Source organism: Mus pahari, chromosome 5, assembly GCF_900095145.1.
Source record: "Mus pahari chromosome 5, PAHARI_EIJ_v1.1, whole genome shotgun sequence".
Taxonomy (NCBI): domain Eukaryota; kingdom Metazoa; phylum Chordata; class Mammalia; order Rodentia; family Muridae; genus Mus; species Mus pahari.
The window spans coordinates 105,094,256-105,108,955 of record NC_034594.1 but is presented as its reverse complement, the minus strand read 5'-3'; the positions used below and the strand labels follow the sequence as shown (position 1 = coordinate 105,108,955).

General features: G+C 46.6%; 1 protein-coding gene across 1 annotated transcript in view; it reads right to left on the bottom strand.

The window, feature by feature from the left end:
• Positions 1–5,660: 5,660 nt before the first annotated feature.
• Fcamr (Fc fragment of IgA and IgM receptor) overlaps positions 5,661–14,700 on the bottom strand; it is a 12,033-nt gene continuing 2,993 nt past the window's right edge. The window contains exons 3-7 of the mRNA XM_021199020.1: positions 13,756–13,896; positions 8,830–9,168; positions 7,168–7,915; positions 6,453–6,571; positions 5,661–5,899 (exon numbers count right to left, since the gene is read on the bottom strand). Coding sequence (XP_021054679.1) covers positions 5,745–5,899; positions 6,453–6,571; positions 7,168–7,915; positions 8,830–9,168; positions 13,756–13,896 — 1,502 coding nt within the window. The 3' untranslated portion in view covers positions 5,661–5,744. The remainder of the gene's footprint in view (positions 5,900–6,452; positions 6,572–7,167; positions 7,916–8,829; positions 9,169–13,755; positions 13,897–14,700) is intronic.

Genomic DNA, 14,700 nt, shown 5'->3' with positions numbered 1-14,700 from the left:
GGACAAACAGCTCCTGTAATACCCTGCAACCTGGGTCCATCTGAGCCTTATGTTCCCAAGTCTTTCATTGTGGTTTTGAATCCTGTCATTAATTGTTAGCTGTTTATGCTACACGGTGGTGGTTGGGAACTGGTTGCATCTTCTAAACAATCTACCTTTCTTGTGTCAGGCACTAAAGAAGCAAATCTTCTAACCTTTGCTTGCTTTTTTTGTGTGTGTGTGTTTTGTTTTCAATTAGTTAATTAATTAATTAATTAATTTTATTTGAGGTAGAGTTTCACTCTGTAGCCCAGAATCAATCTACAAACTGACTTTGAACTTGTAACAATCCTCTGGCCTGGGATTACAGGCAAGGAAGGGTCACCACATCAGCTGCCTTTGCCTGAATTCTTAGCCAAAGTAAACTGCCTCAACTTCTCAAAAGTGACTGGGAGACTTGTTCAGTCCCTTCAGACCTAGTACCCTGACTCTCCCTCCTCTCGAAGATGCTCTGAGTCCAGTGGCAGGAGTTTGTAACTCAGAAAGAACTGATCCAGATGGAGAGGGCTCGTCTGCTTCAGAACTCTAATTTCCACAAGCCTCTGGGGTTGGGGGTGGAGTCCTCTTGTGGCTTGTACCTCTCTGTGGGGTTTCAGCCCACTGCCCAGAGTGGGCCATTGGGTTTGCCTATCTTCCTGCTGACATCAAGGGGAGCAAAGGGCCAGTGTCTGAAGCCAAACTATGGCATGTACAGAATGGAGTATGGTGGGTCCAGTGGCCACATACAGGGTCACGTACAGAGTCCATTTTCAGTGTAGGGTCTCCAAAACATGTTTGTCAAACTGTGAGCTCCGGGGTATCTCCCCAGGGAGGATCGTTGAAACTGCTCATCTCTGTGGCTCATGTGTTCCTGTGTGTTTCAGTGGAGGAACCTTCAATGCAGGCAGCTATTAAATGGATTCAGTATTTCTATGACCATTTTATGCGAGGTGAAGAAATAGCTTCTGAAGTGTTGTAGTGATGCAGTCTGGGGATCTTGACATGATACTGTCTAGGTGTCCTGAGTGGGTTCATTCTCTCTACCAGTTAGAGAATTAAAAGGCAGGGAAATCTGAAGCACAACGGGTAGCAGCCGAGAAACCTCAAGTACGGCAGACAGAACAGACAGTTGAAAAAAGGTGTTTATTGGGGGTGATACAGAGAAAGTCCCTCTGGAGACTCTGAAAGCTGAAAAATCCCATATCTTCTTGCTTGGGACACTTCAAGCCTCTGAAGTGTTTTCTCCTCTTAAGCTACAGTAGTTGATGGGCCCAGAACTGTTGTGTGGCATGTTCTGAGCAGGCCTTGAACTGGGAGAGATAAGAGCCTACAGAGACTTCGTTTTAAGTGGCCAGGCATTTGTCTCAAGTCAAGAGGGTGAGGAAGAAGATGGGCATCTTGGGAATTCCACCAGCTTCCTTACCTAGCCAAGGCCCTCTCCCTATTTTGCCAGCCAGAGAGCTCCTCTAACTCCGTGTCTCTCAGTAGGGCGCAGTAAGAAGCATTTATACTGAGTGACCTGGGATACATAGACACTCTTATGGGCCCTTGACATCTTGTGCTCCATTTCTCCAAATGCCAGCAGGTACCTGAGGGCTAGTGTCTGAGCTCTCAGTCTGGCTGTGTGAACACTCCCTACTCCACGTCCCACTAAAACTCAGACTAGAAGAAACCAGTTTGTGATTAAGGAGAGCAAATGGCTGGAGATGACTACATAACTTCCCACACAGGAGTCTCAAGGAGAGAAACACGCAACCTCATGAAACTCTATGCAGGAAAATACCCAACCAGAAAACAAGGTTATTGTCAGGTCCAGAGGAAACCCCACTTCCCCTAATTCCAAAAGGCAGTACCCAGAAATGACCGTCTTGACTCAGCTCTGCTGAAGTATAGGATTACTGAAGGACACTGCCAGCGTTCCTTAGGAACCCAAGAAAGAGTTTCTGTCTACCAGGAAGAGGTACAGACCGTACCTATCTCCCTTTCCACTGGAGAATGAAACATCGGACATACAAGAATGCGCATTAAAGCCCATGCTAGCCCCAGGCTCCTTTAGTCTCTAGTCACATGTACTTGCTATGCATTTCAAAGTGAATGTCAGCCTTCTGCCCCTTCTCCCTGGGCTAGTTCCCAGACTGTTGCAGTTCATAAGCACCCTTCTTCCCCTTACCTCTGTGCCCTGTATACAAGGTCAAGGTTTTCCCTACCCCAAGCCCAAGGTAGCCTCGATATTTTCTCCCACTCTTCTCTGCTCTTCCTGCTTCCCCAGGCCTGGCCATGGTGCCCCTGGCTCTTCTCTCTCCCTCTAATCATGAAGCAGTCATTTCAGTGGCCTATTTACTGTGTCCTCCATTATAGCTATCAACAAATACAAAAAAAAAAAAAAGATGGCAGACAAAGTAGTGGCGATCAAGGATAGAGACTGCAGGTGGGCCACATGTCCCAGCTTGCTTTTTCCTTGGAAGTATGGGATGTTCCCTCTATCATTTTCCTCATCCCTAAGATGGGAAAGGCCACAATTACCTTCAGAAATACAGCATCCAATGCATATAGAATGAGCTGTGTAGAGACATGTGTACGAGACGCTAGCTACATTCCTAAGTAGAAAGAAGAGTGTTAGAGAGCTGTGCCCAACTGTTTCATCTTGTGAAAGTCAGTGTCATCCCTGAACCCTGAAAGGGAGGTTGTCCCCAGAAGTGCCTCTGATTCTAGCTTGGTAGAGAGGGGTTCCCTGTTCCTCACTTCAGTGGCAGGAGCATGGTGCTGATGGAGTTAGTCTGCTCTGTATGGTTTATCTTTGACCTGTTAAGCTTAGCCTGGCCCATTTGTGTGTATTTCCTTTGGGCCATAAAGGAGAAATGTCAACAGGAGTTGCCCTACTTCCTTCTCCTGGCATCTACTCGGATCTCATTTACCCCTGCCTCCCTCCAAACACCAGGGCCAGAAACGGATCTCCTGCAGCTCCTCCTGGTGGATCTTGAGGTTCCATTAAAGCACCTCCAATCCTGGAAACTTCCCTGGCTCCACTATCTCACTGCTGGGTGGGGATCTATTCACTCCTGTTCCCCTCTTCTACTAAGATGGGCAGTAAGACAGGACAGCACAGCTGGTTAGCTCAGGACAAAGATTATTAGAGCAGTTCAGAGGAGGGGGGGTTCCAGCAAGGAAAAGCAAGAAGCTCCTGAGGAGACAGCTCTCTCTCTCTCTCTCTCTCTCTCTCTCTCTCTCTCTCTCTCTCTCTCTCTCTGTGTGTGTGTATGTGTATGTATATACAGTCTTGTGGAGTCTTATGACTTAATACAGGCATTACAAATTATGGTTGAAGGCCTAATGCATTTCTGTGTAAGTTTTGCTGGAATATAGAATAGCCGGCGGTGGTCCACATACCCTCTCTAGCTACAGAGGTGGGGCTGAGTGGATGCCTCCAAGGCTTCTGAGTTATCAAATCTAAGGTTTTTGCTGTGTGGCTCTTGGAGGAAAAATTGACCATGTCTTAGTTTAATGTATTGTATTCCCTAATAGATGATCTTAGGACATCCAGTTCCATGCGATGGCTTTGCCAAGCACAATAGTCCAGCGTACATCATGTCCCTCCTCTTAGTTACTCACCGTTTTCCCTTGGACAGCTAATGCTCTGAGAAGCCCTGCATGTAAGAATCTGTTGATTAATCTAGAACTCCCCAAACTTCTTAAAGCTACAACTTAATTTCCTCTCACTACCTCTTAACATCCCTAGAAGCGATATCCTATGGATATTCCCAGTAAAGACTGATTGGATAGGCACATCTAACAGCTTGAACTTTTGACCCATCCCAGACATCACTAAACGAAGTGGGCTTGGCTGAATTATGTACCCTTCAAGAGCAGCTGGTTCATTGATGGAATGAGGCAATAGTGCCTGTTTCGTTTCTCTCACTGATTTCTCAGGCAGGCTGTGATTGTGGGCAGAACATAGTCTGGAGTAATGGTTGTGGTACGACACACTTTTGACAAGCTTTGCTTTGTTTATACTGCAGTGGTGAAGTGGAAAGACACCAGGCCAAGGTCATGTGTTCTCTCTCTCTCTCTCTCTCTCTCTCTCTCTCTCTCTCTCCCTCTTCACTAGCTTTCTTACCTGAGTGACTTCTAACAAGTGACTGCTTCCACCAGGCCTGAGATTCCCTCTAACACAGTGGTTCTCAACCTCCCTAATGCTGTGACTCTTTAATACAGTTCCTCATGTTGGGGTGACCCCAACCATAAAATTATTTTTGTTGCCACTTCATAATTGTAATTTTGCTTCTGCTATGAACCATAATATGAATATCTGATATGCAGAATATCTGATGTACGACCCTTGGGAAAGGATCATTTGACATGCCACCCAAAGGAGTAACAACCCGTGGGTTGAGAACCACTGTTCTAGATTAAGCATCCAAAGATTTGTGATTTCCCCTGGCTAGATGCATTCAATCTGCCTACTTATTTATGACAGGTTTCCCATCAGGGCTGAGGATATTTCCCTTGGCTTTCTTGGTACAGTGTCTGGGGACATGGGTGTGAATAGGTATTTCTAAAGGACTTTAATGCCACTGACAGCTTAGAAGGCAAGACTGAGCCTTCTGGTAATGTCAGTGTGACCGTTCTTAAATTGGTGTTGGGACTTTAATTCCCCCACAGCTTATGTTGTTCAATCCCTGCACTGCCCAAGTACAGAATACAGAGCACCTGCTAGCATATCTGGTAAAGAAAATACCAGCTGTGATTCCTGAAAAGATGGTGGGATCAACAGTGGGAAAAAGTTCCCCAATAGATACAGAATCCACATAAAAATTCAGATAAAATTCAGATAAGGAATCCACATAAAATTCCTCTCATTTGTTCTTCTGTCTTTCCCAAACCATCTCCAGCCTTGTCCACAGCCTTTGATACAAAAGATTCATAAACAGTGGAACAAGAGGAGATTGATAATGAAAAGTACCCCTTTCTTCCATCATTTAGGGAAATCCCAGAAAATCTTGACCTGGCCAAAAGACCTACAGTGTAATGAGAACAGAGTCAAATAGGGAGTTACGATATGAAGAGTGGATGTTCTTTCCTCCTGTCTTGTGCAGAAACCACATACTGACACAGCATCTAGTTAACCCCCAAACAAAACGAATGGAGGCCCTTGGGTGTTCAGACCTCTTGCCAGGAGGATCCTCAGTGTCCTCTAAGCCCATGCCATCCCCAGCCAAACAGTTATGGGTGTTTAATTTGCTGAAGTCCCACTGGAGATGTGGTGGAATAGATTGAATACAATTAGTGTCCTTCAGGAGTTATGGTTGCTCTTGCTCAGGCAGGCCTGGCATATGAGAACACTGTTAAATGTGAGCAGCAGGCTTAGCACTAACAGGCAGAGAGAAGGAAAGGTGCCCAGAGGCAGCAGTGACCCACACTGCTGTTAATGGAGATATCCCACCCCAGCACACTCCTCCCTGAAAGAAAAGCTTGTAAGGGGCAGCAGGCTAGGCAGCTGAAGAACAGCAGACCTCGAGACCTTTCTTGAAGACTTTTTCCAGTCCTTATATTGTCATCTTTAGCTTCGGAGAATGACTGGCGCTCTGAGGCCCAAGCTGGTATGCCCCTGGGTCTCCAGGTGGAGGCTGAACTCAGTTAGCTTCGTGTGGGTGGAGGGAAAGAAGAGGATGAAGCTGTTTGGGTTTGGTCTTCCCTTCATGGTGACTGAGCTGTTTACCTTTCCACCATCAGGGTCTTGGGTCATTCTCCAGGACAGTCAGGCTGGCTTGGGGAGGAAAAAGGTCACTCTGTTGAAAGTTCTGTCCCTCATCAGGGAGCTTATCTGGTAGGAAATGTGTCATCTGAATTAGAGTGATCCTGGGTACCCTTTCTGTCTTCTGAGCTGCATAGAGACACATAGAAGGTTATGAGAATTTCCCAAGACACAAGTCTAGTAGCTACACCCTTAGAACAATCATGATTGGTCCAGATGATTTGATCCCTGGCCCTGAGAACCCCAGCCTCTCCTAATGGCTCCCAGAAATCCTAAATCTCTTTCACCAAGACCGCACAACATGGAGCATTCACATCAAGAGTCTGCATCTGTGGGATTCTCACTACGAGAACAGTGTAAGCAGAGCAGAAGGATGCAGATGCAGCCCCTGGTCCCAGGGCTCTGTGAGCTCTCCTGTGCTCTGCTGCCAGGGTTGCCAGTGTGGCTCCATAACTATGATTAATAATTTTTGTCATCCTCCAAAGATCCCCTTAAGCCACGGGGTGCAGGACACAACCAAGCATAGTTAGATGGCTCAGAGTAGACTTCACCTTTCGACATCCAAAAGTGCAACCACTCCGTCTAACCTGACCCACTCGGTCTAACATGGCCCAGCCCTGAGGCTATCGGGTGGAAAGAATCATTTCTTTCCCTAGACTTGGGTTACTTAAGCTCAACTCACAGGTCCTCTGTCTGCCAAGGCTCCTTTTCAGTAGGACTAGAGCAGCAATTAGAAGCAGGGCCAGCACAGTGGAGACTGGAGTCAGGATCCGAGAGTTGCTTTCTCCTTCTATCCGAGCACTGCAGGGGAGGAGTTGGGGGAGGATCAGATGAGCAGAGGACCACAGAGGTCAGAACTAGATGGAGTATTAGGACTGACGGCTCACCCCTCTCATTTCACAGGTGGACAAACCGAGTTCCAGGCCACCCTTGTCCCTGTAACTGGTTCCCAGCAGAACTGCTCTCTTCAGCTCCGAAAGCCCCAGTCTTTGCCTCGCTCCACTCTCCTGTACACGGGCCACAATAGGCCAATATTGAGAGAGAGGACGAACGAGATCCAGGATGCTGGCTCAGGCAATTGGCTCTGTGCCATCTTTTCCTTGTGCCTTCAGCAACTTATGTCCCTTCTCTGGAGTTCTGCTCCCCACGTTAAGCAGAAAGTCCCAAGGGTTCCGGCCTAAAAGTGACTTAATCGTATCATTTAGATTTTTGCTTGCAAACCACTGGCAAGCATTCAGAGAGCATCGTCACGGCGTGGGCTCTGAGGTGTGAAGGAAGGTAGCTGATGGTTATGCACTCTATCCCACCCTTTACTGATTGGTGAGGTACAAGGGAAAGCTTGTCAGGAAGCAGGGCAGACCTGGGGCCCCAAGTCAGAAGAAGCACTCAAGGCTTACCTCTTCATGGATGGCCCCTTGCCAGAAACCCACACAGGGCCTGCTACTGAAAGCTGGCTTGGTGTTGGGGGGCTGCTTTCTTCTGTCGTGTTTTCTAGGCTCCCATCAATGCTCCTTCCTTCCTCGGATGCCACTTCCATACAAGTAGCATTCAAGGTTTGTGTACTTGGAGCTGGTGATAACTCCTCCAGGGAGTGCAGCCTTTGTTGCTTAGACACCTCTGTTTTGTCTTGGAGAGTTCCCCAGGCCACATGTTCTGAGATGGGCCACGTGGTTCCTGTGGTCTTCCTGGGTGCTTCTGGAGACACGCTGACATCTGTTTCATCTCGTGGCCCATCAGTCTCTGGGGTTGTGCCTTGCCTCCTACCCTCACTCGTGGTAGCGCTGGTTGTTCCTGAGTTCCTGGTGCTCCACATCCAAACGCCCTGTGTTGTACTGAACATGCTTCTCGATTTTGGAAACGGACCCTCTGGAGTGGGGACTGCTGCCTTGAAAGAGTCCTCCTCTCGGCCGCCTGTCCCTGGAACCATTGTCCTGGCTGTTCTTAAGGTTTGTCTTCCATTGGCTGAAGATGTAGTTTTGCTGGTACTCGTGGTCGGAGCTGTTCTGTCCCATTCTGAGCCTTGGCCTTCTAGGATCTGGGTGACGCCTGAGGTCCATCTGTTGCCTGCTGAGGATACTGTTCCAGGAGATGCTGTGATGTGCTCACTAGAAGCTGGAGCTGCTGCATAGGTGGTGTTGGACGGACCTGTGTGGACACACACAGAGAAAGGCCAAGCAGGACGTCTATCTGGGTTACCTACTGGATTCAGCAAAGGGTATCTATCTGATCAAAGCATGTGTTAGGTAGGATGTGATTTTCTGCCAAAATGTCCAAAATATTAGAATGTGAACATCTCAACCTGCTTCTATTCTTTTGTAAATATTCACATTTTTTTATTCCTATTTTCTTCCTGCAGGCCTGTATATTCCCTATTCAGCCTCCCATTCATCTCCTATGCATGCTACCATTCAGCAAAAGGGTAAAGAAGCCGCTGATTGCATCAGACTGCAGCATTCAAAGGGATTTATAGGCTCACCAGAAAGATGGACTCTGACTAGGTATTCTGCAGAGCAGCCTTTATGGAGCATACCCTGCCCTTACACCTCCACCTGAAAGGCTGGATCCAGCCTCTAGAAGAGAGCCTTGGAGGTGTCAGATGTCTGCGGAGGAGGGGGGCGGGGACTCAGCAAGGAGCTACTATAGAAAAGTCTAGCCCCAGACCTTCCATCCTCCTGTGTAGTGCTCGGCAGTGCTACGTCTTGTATGCATGACTGAACACCAAGTTGTCTGGAACCAGAGCAATACTGTCCAGATCACAGCACTTTTGGAACTTAGCTCAAACCTTCACTCTGCAACATCCAGGGTAGAAAGGGCCAGGTAAGAGACCCTGTGTGTATTCTGTTGGGCACTTTCCCCTGCTATCTGCCTTCTTGAAGATGACTTCTATCTAAACCAAAAGTTTTCCTCTTGGAGTTTCTCCTACCCCCACCCCATCCCCCACCCCTTTTAATTGCCTAACGTTTAAAGCTTTCTTGGGCTTCCAAGCCTTCTTTGGTACTCATTTCTTTTTGACGTTGGCTTTACAAAAATTGGCCCTTTAGTCATCCATCTGCTCATACCTGCAGACACAGTCAGATTCATGCTTAAGAACAGCATGTCGTTTCGGTCTCCTATGCCACAGCGGTAAAGTCCCATGTCACCCAGGGACAGTCGGAGCAGCCTCACCACGAACAAACCTCTCTGTGGAACGTCAGTGAGAGCCACGCGCCCATGGTAGTCCGGGTGAATGTATTGGTTGGTGGACACGACGGTGTGACATATCCACAATGGAGGCCCCAGGCGGCACCAGTATTTTCTCTGATGCCTGTTGACTGAGGAGGGGGCGTAATGGCAATGGATGGTGACAGCTCCCCCAGTGTCCCCAGTCACCAGCTGCGGGCCTCTCAATGCATTTGTACCTGCAGGCAGAGAAGATCGTCAAAGGCAAGGGAGCAGCAGGTACAGTCACTGCTGGAGAGTTAGTTACCAACCCCGCTTGTCAGAAAATGCAGCCATGAAGGCACAGAGCTGAAGAGAGCGCAGCCACTGAGGGAGGAGGCCTTGCCCTAAGGTCTGAGTAGAAGCTGAATTCAAGGTCTCAACACAAAGACTCTTATCCAGTGTTTGGCTAACACATATGTTAGGAGTTCCCCTGCAAGTCTATCTAGAATCTGCATTCATTCCACTAAGCGCCATCTAGATGCATGTAAGGAGGAGGCCACTCCAGACAGAGGGCGCTGGTCTTCATGGCACGTAAAAGAGAAGTGCTGCTTAGTGTGGACATATCCGTGTGTGCTTTCCTTCACTTGGTCTGCGCATCGTTCAGACCAATGGCTGACATTTCCCCAGGCTAGCCCTTCTTTACAGACCAGAAAACTGCGCATGCATGAACACAGTTAGCATGAAAGCACAGGAGAGAAGTCTTTCGACTATGCCTGCTTTGACAATATTTAGCTGAACCAGAGGACATATAAGCCAGCTTGAGGAAGATGTTAATTTGATAAGGTGTAAGGGGAGACAGTTTATTATTTCAGTGACTTTTCACACTACCTCTGTGGACCTCTCTGCTCCTTAGTCAGACTCTGGACATAATCTTGTGTAAAATAGGTAGATTTTATTCTCTTTCTTGGCAAGCAAAGTCTAGTCTAGTCTAGCCTAACATTGTACGTTCAGCCTGATGTGATAACAGACTGAAACTTGTGTCTCATCTAGTTGAAGGCTTTTCCTTTGTTCCCTGCCACTAGCCATGGAGTCTGTTGTTGAGAAGATGTACAGGTTGGGCCTTTCACTGTACTTTCTTTGGCAATTCAGAGCTCTCAATTGCCCATAAAAGGTGGATTAATACTCTTTTAGTGTGGTGAGACTATGGAAAAAATGATCCAAGCAAACTGATCTTGGAAACAAGCAAGTGTTGTTGTTCTAATAGCATCAAGAGGGACACAGAACGCTATTTCTTGATGACTAAGGGAGCAGTTCTCAATTCTGAACACATGCAGAACCCAGGTGTACCCAGTTTCATAAAACAAATATGCTATATGTAAAGGCATAGATTAATGCTAACATAAGAGCTAGTGACCTCAAACCCCCTAATCAGTAGATGGCCATCCTAACAAAAACCAAACAAATAAAACAAAACACAGAACCAGCTGAGTAAGATGACATCATAGATGAGATGGGTCAGTGGACCTGGCAAACGTCTATAGAATATTTCATCCAAACATAGCAGAACGCACATTCTTCTAAACAGCCCAATGGGTCATGTGTTAGGACACAAAGCAAATCTTAACAATATAGGAAAACTGAAATAATTCCCTGTATTCTGTATCAGTACCATTGAATAAATTAAAATTCAGTGGCTAAATGACCCCCAAACACACACAAACTCTTAGAAATTAGACAGCACACCACTAAAGGATGAACATAGAAGAAATCAATAAGAAATAGAACTAAAATAAAAATACAACATACCAAAATGTGTGGGATATACTGAGGGCAATCCTAAGAGGATTGGAATGGAAATAAAAAGGAATGTAAAAGCAGAGAGAGTTCATCCTTCGAAAAGATAAACAAGACTGACAAACTCTCGGACAAACTAACAGAAAGAGGAGACCAGAGTCATAAACCTAGAGATGAAAGGGAAGCGTCTCAGATGCACTAATGAAATGCAGAAAAAGTGATTATCACATGCCTTAAAGACATACATTCCACTAACCCGGAATCCAAAAGAAGTGAATGAATAGCTAGATGTATAGGACCTATCAAAAATTAAGCCAAAAGGACAGGCTGGGGACATGGCTTAGTGGTTCTTCAAGAGGACCCAGGTTCAATTCCCAGCATCCACCTGTCAGCTTTCAACTCTCTGTAACTCCAATTCCGGGGCATCTCACACCCTCACCCAGACATGTATGCAGGCAAATGACCAAAGTGTATAAAATACAAATTAATAAATTATAAAAGATCAAACCAGGAGATAAAAATCTAATCTATCTATGATAAGCAGTGAGGTTGAAGAAGGAGTAAAGTCTTCCTGGCACTGATGGAATCACAGGTGGATTCTCCTAGATCTACAGGGAACTAACAGCAGTGCTTCCACAGCATCCCATGGTAGGAATGAGAGGAATACCATTAAACTCGCTCTAAAAACCAGCATTATCCTAATGTCAAAACCAGATGGAAACCCAAGGACAAAGAAAACTACACACCAATCTTTCTGACGAATACAGATGGGTGAATTCACAGTCACCGTGATTACCAAAACCGACACAAGATCAGGTCTGCCAATATTCTAATTTGGAGATGAGCTGGGCTTAAGAGGCCCAACTGTCCATAAGGATTGATGGGTAGTTAGTGCCTGCTAGGGAGAAGGTCCCATGAAGTACGCCTCTCTGAGGTTCTATGGGTAGTTAATAGTTGTTGGTGTAGGCACTAGTAAACTGACCATACTCTTGCGAACAACCCTTCACTCATACTTCTGTAAGCACACAGGCATACACAGACACACACAGACACACACAGATACACACACACACAGACACACAGACACACACACACAGACACACACACACACACACACACACACACACACACACGACGACAACTTGAAGGCAACTACTTAGGAAAAGAAAGAGGATCAGCTAGAATGGAAAGGGTCAAGAGAGAGGAATTGGGTGAATATGAACCAAACACATCACATACATCTATGAAATACCATGGTAAAGCCCATTGTTCTATATGAATTCATTATATTACTACAAATGAAGCTAAAAAATTGGACGAAGAGAACATAGACAAAGCAACAGCAGCAACAAAAGAGTTTTAAGATAGCAACAGCAGAGCATAAAGACAGCCAGCTCCTGAGTGCAGATGAATTTGTAAGTGACTGGTATCTTACCTGGAACCTAAGGTCTAATTACAGGAGAGTAGCAACCATCCATGCTTTGCTTGTATCAATACCAATGAAGGCTTAATTAAACAACATACTACAAGCCACATGATAAAGGTTACTGGTATTACAGTTTATCATTAACAGTCAAGAATATTAATGTTATTGAAATTATTAAAACTTTATTATTAAATTGTTCCCACCCTAGATTCTAAGAATTCTTGTGTCCTAGAGCTGACACATTTGAAAGGGTCACTGTGCCACCATTAATCAGGAGGATGCTGCAGACTGGCTTTGCCGGTTGAGAATCTTTGATGGACTCTTGCAATACATAAAGTTTTTTTGTTGATACTGAAATTAAGAACCAATACTGTAGGACCATGATAGGCAGTCCTTTCTTGGTTGAGCTAACGCTAGAAACCCCAGTGACCCTAATGGGATGGAAGAAGTTTCACCCCACTCCCAGGGAACCAGGTTCCTGGCACGAGGCCCCAGCCCTCCATAGATTTGTGGCCATCAGTCATGTAAGGGCAATGTTCCAAACTCCTCCACAGGTAGAGGATGTGACCTGTGGTCACCATGTAGACTCAAGACAGATCTCCATTTTAATGAGGTACCTAAAGGCCTGGAGACTTAGCCAATAAATTCCCATTCCCAGACACTCCTCACTGCAAAAGGTATTTAACCTCAGACCTGCCCTGAGAAATGGGGTATGGTTTTACTCACCCACTTTCCACCACGACAATAAATGCCTTAAAACCATGACTACCTCTTTTCATTGGGATCCACCATGGGGAGCAATGGAGAAGGCTTTCACCTAAAGAGCCACCATCTAATGTGCTGTAGAAGGTCTCTCTGAGCTCCCAGCCACTGCCTCGACCAAGTCAAGCCAAACCCAAGCCAGCCTCCTGCCAACAAGCCAAGGACTCTCCCCTCAGGGTCCAGCCGAATCTTCCCGTTTCCCACTCTGCCCTGGGCTAGATCCAGTCTGCAGGCCCTCAGTCTGTTCTTAGCTCTTCTGAGGCTCCCAGCAGCACCAGGGTGCCCAAGAGCCTGAGAAACAGGCATCTCTGGCCTCCTTGCAGGTCCGGGGACCCCCAAGCCAGTTTTGTCTGTCCCCAGGACCTCATACTGTGCCATCCTTGGAGCAGCATCCTGTGGCTTCCCCACAGCCCAACCGTAGGGTGGTCAAACTTCCCTGTCCTGCCTCCCCCAGTGGCTATGCCCTGAGGCAGACAAGGACCCCATTAACCCTACACAATACCTCAAGTACTCACGAGGTGAGCTACTAACTGTAGCTCTTGGCTTCCATAATGGTTTAGGGATTTAAATTATATACTAGTCAACTGTGAGAATTAAAGAATGGGCTGGTATTTAGGATGAACTCACCTGGGGACCCTATTGCTAAGCCTCTGCTTCTTGCTGGATGGAGGGGGAGTGGGGCAGGGTCTCACTCATCTCCATCATTGTCCAACCATAGTGTAGTACGTTGCTCTGACTTCCACCGGGTGCTGGGGCAGGGACTGGGAGTGAGGCCTGCAGTTGGGGCAGGCCTTACACTGAGATAAGACTTAGTTTGATAAAGGAGATCTGTGGCCAGACAGAGGGAGAAGAGGGGCTGTACCTGAAATGGAGTTCTTCCAGCAACAAAGGGGTATAGGAGCTGTGTGTGCTTCCACAGTGTAGAGATGGGTCCTGAACTGAGGAGAGCCAGCCTGTAGCCATCTGGAATGGGACCTTCTGCGTGGAGGGGTCATGGACGAACCTGGGTGAAGGGAGAAGTGGAGCTATCAGGTGCCACCAAATGCCTACACATCTATTCTTAGGAAAGAAGTGTGAAGTCAGCCCTAATCCTTGTCCTAACACTCCAGGGCTGGCGTAAGAGAGCAATCCTCACCGCCTCCTGCTCACTCTGAATCTGCTGGGTATTAAGTGGCAGTACAGGGGCGAGGAGCCAGGGACTACACCTCTTAATGTTCACAGAGCCTGTGGGCATGCAGGGACACAGGGGCAGGTCTCTGAGTGGGGATTAAAGTACGGACTGACCTTAGAACAGTCAAGTTTAGGATACTTAGAGACATAAAGCGGTCTGTTTTCTGTATGTGAACAGACAGGCCCTGTGCCTTCCTGAGGTACAATAAGATTAGAGAACTCTCCATCACACATCACAGAGCAGCAATTGCTGCTACACTCTGACTTGTCAATGAGCCAGACATGATTAATCCATTTTTAGTATTATCACAGTACTTTCACTCATTAGTGAATTCAATAACGATTTTTAGAACAAGTTCCTGGACTAGAGTCTAACTGATAGACACTCCACATACACTATAATCTTCAGTGGCTCCCCATTACCATCATAATAAAATGTAGGCATTGCTGCATGGGAAAGGATCACTTACTCTCTTGCCTGGTCTATACCTGGCTGCTTCAGCACGCCAGGCTGCAAGTACTGCCAGGACTAGATTCTATCGCTAAAGAATTGTCCCCAGCTCCTGGCACATACTAAGCTCTTCATAAATACCAATTAAATAAGTGACCAATTATGCTTTTTTTTTTTTTTTTTTTT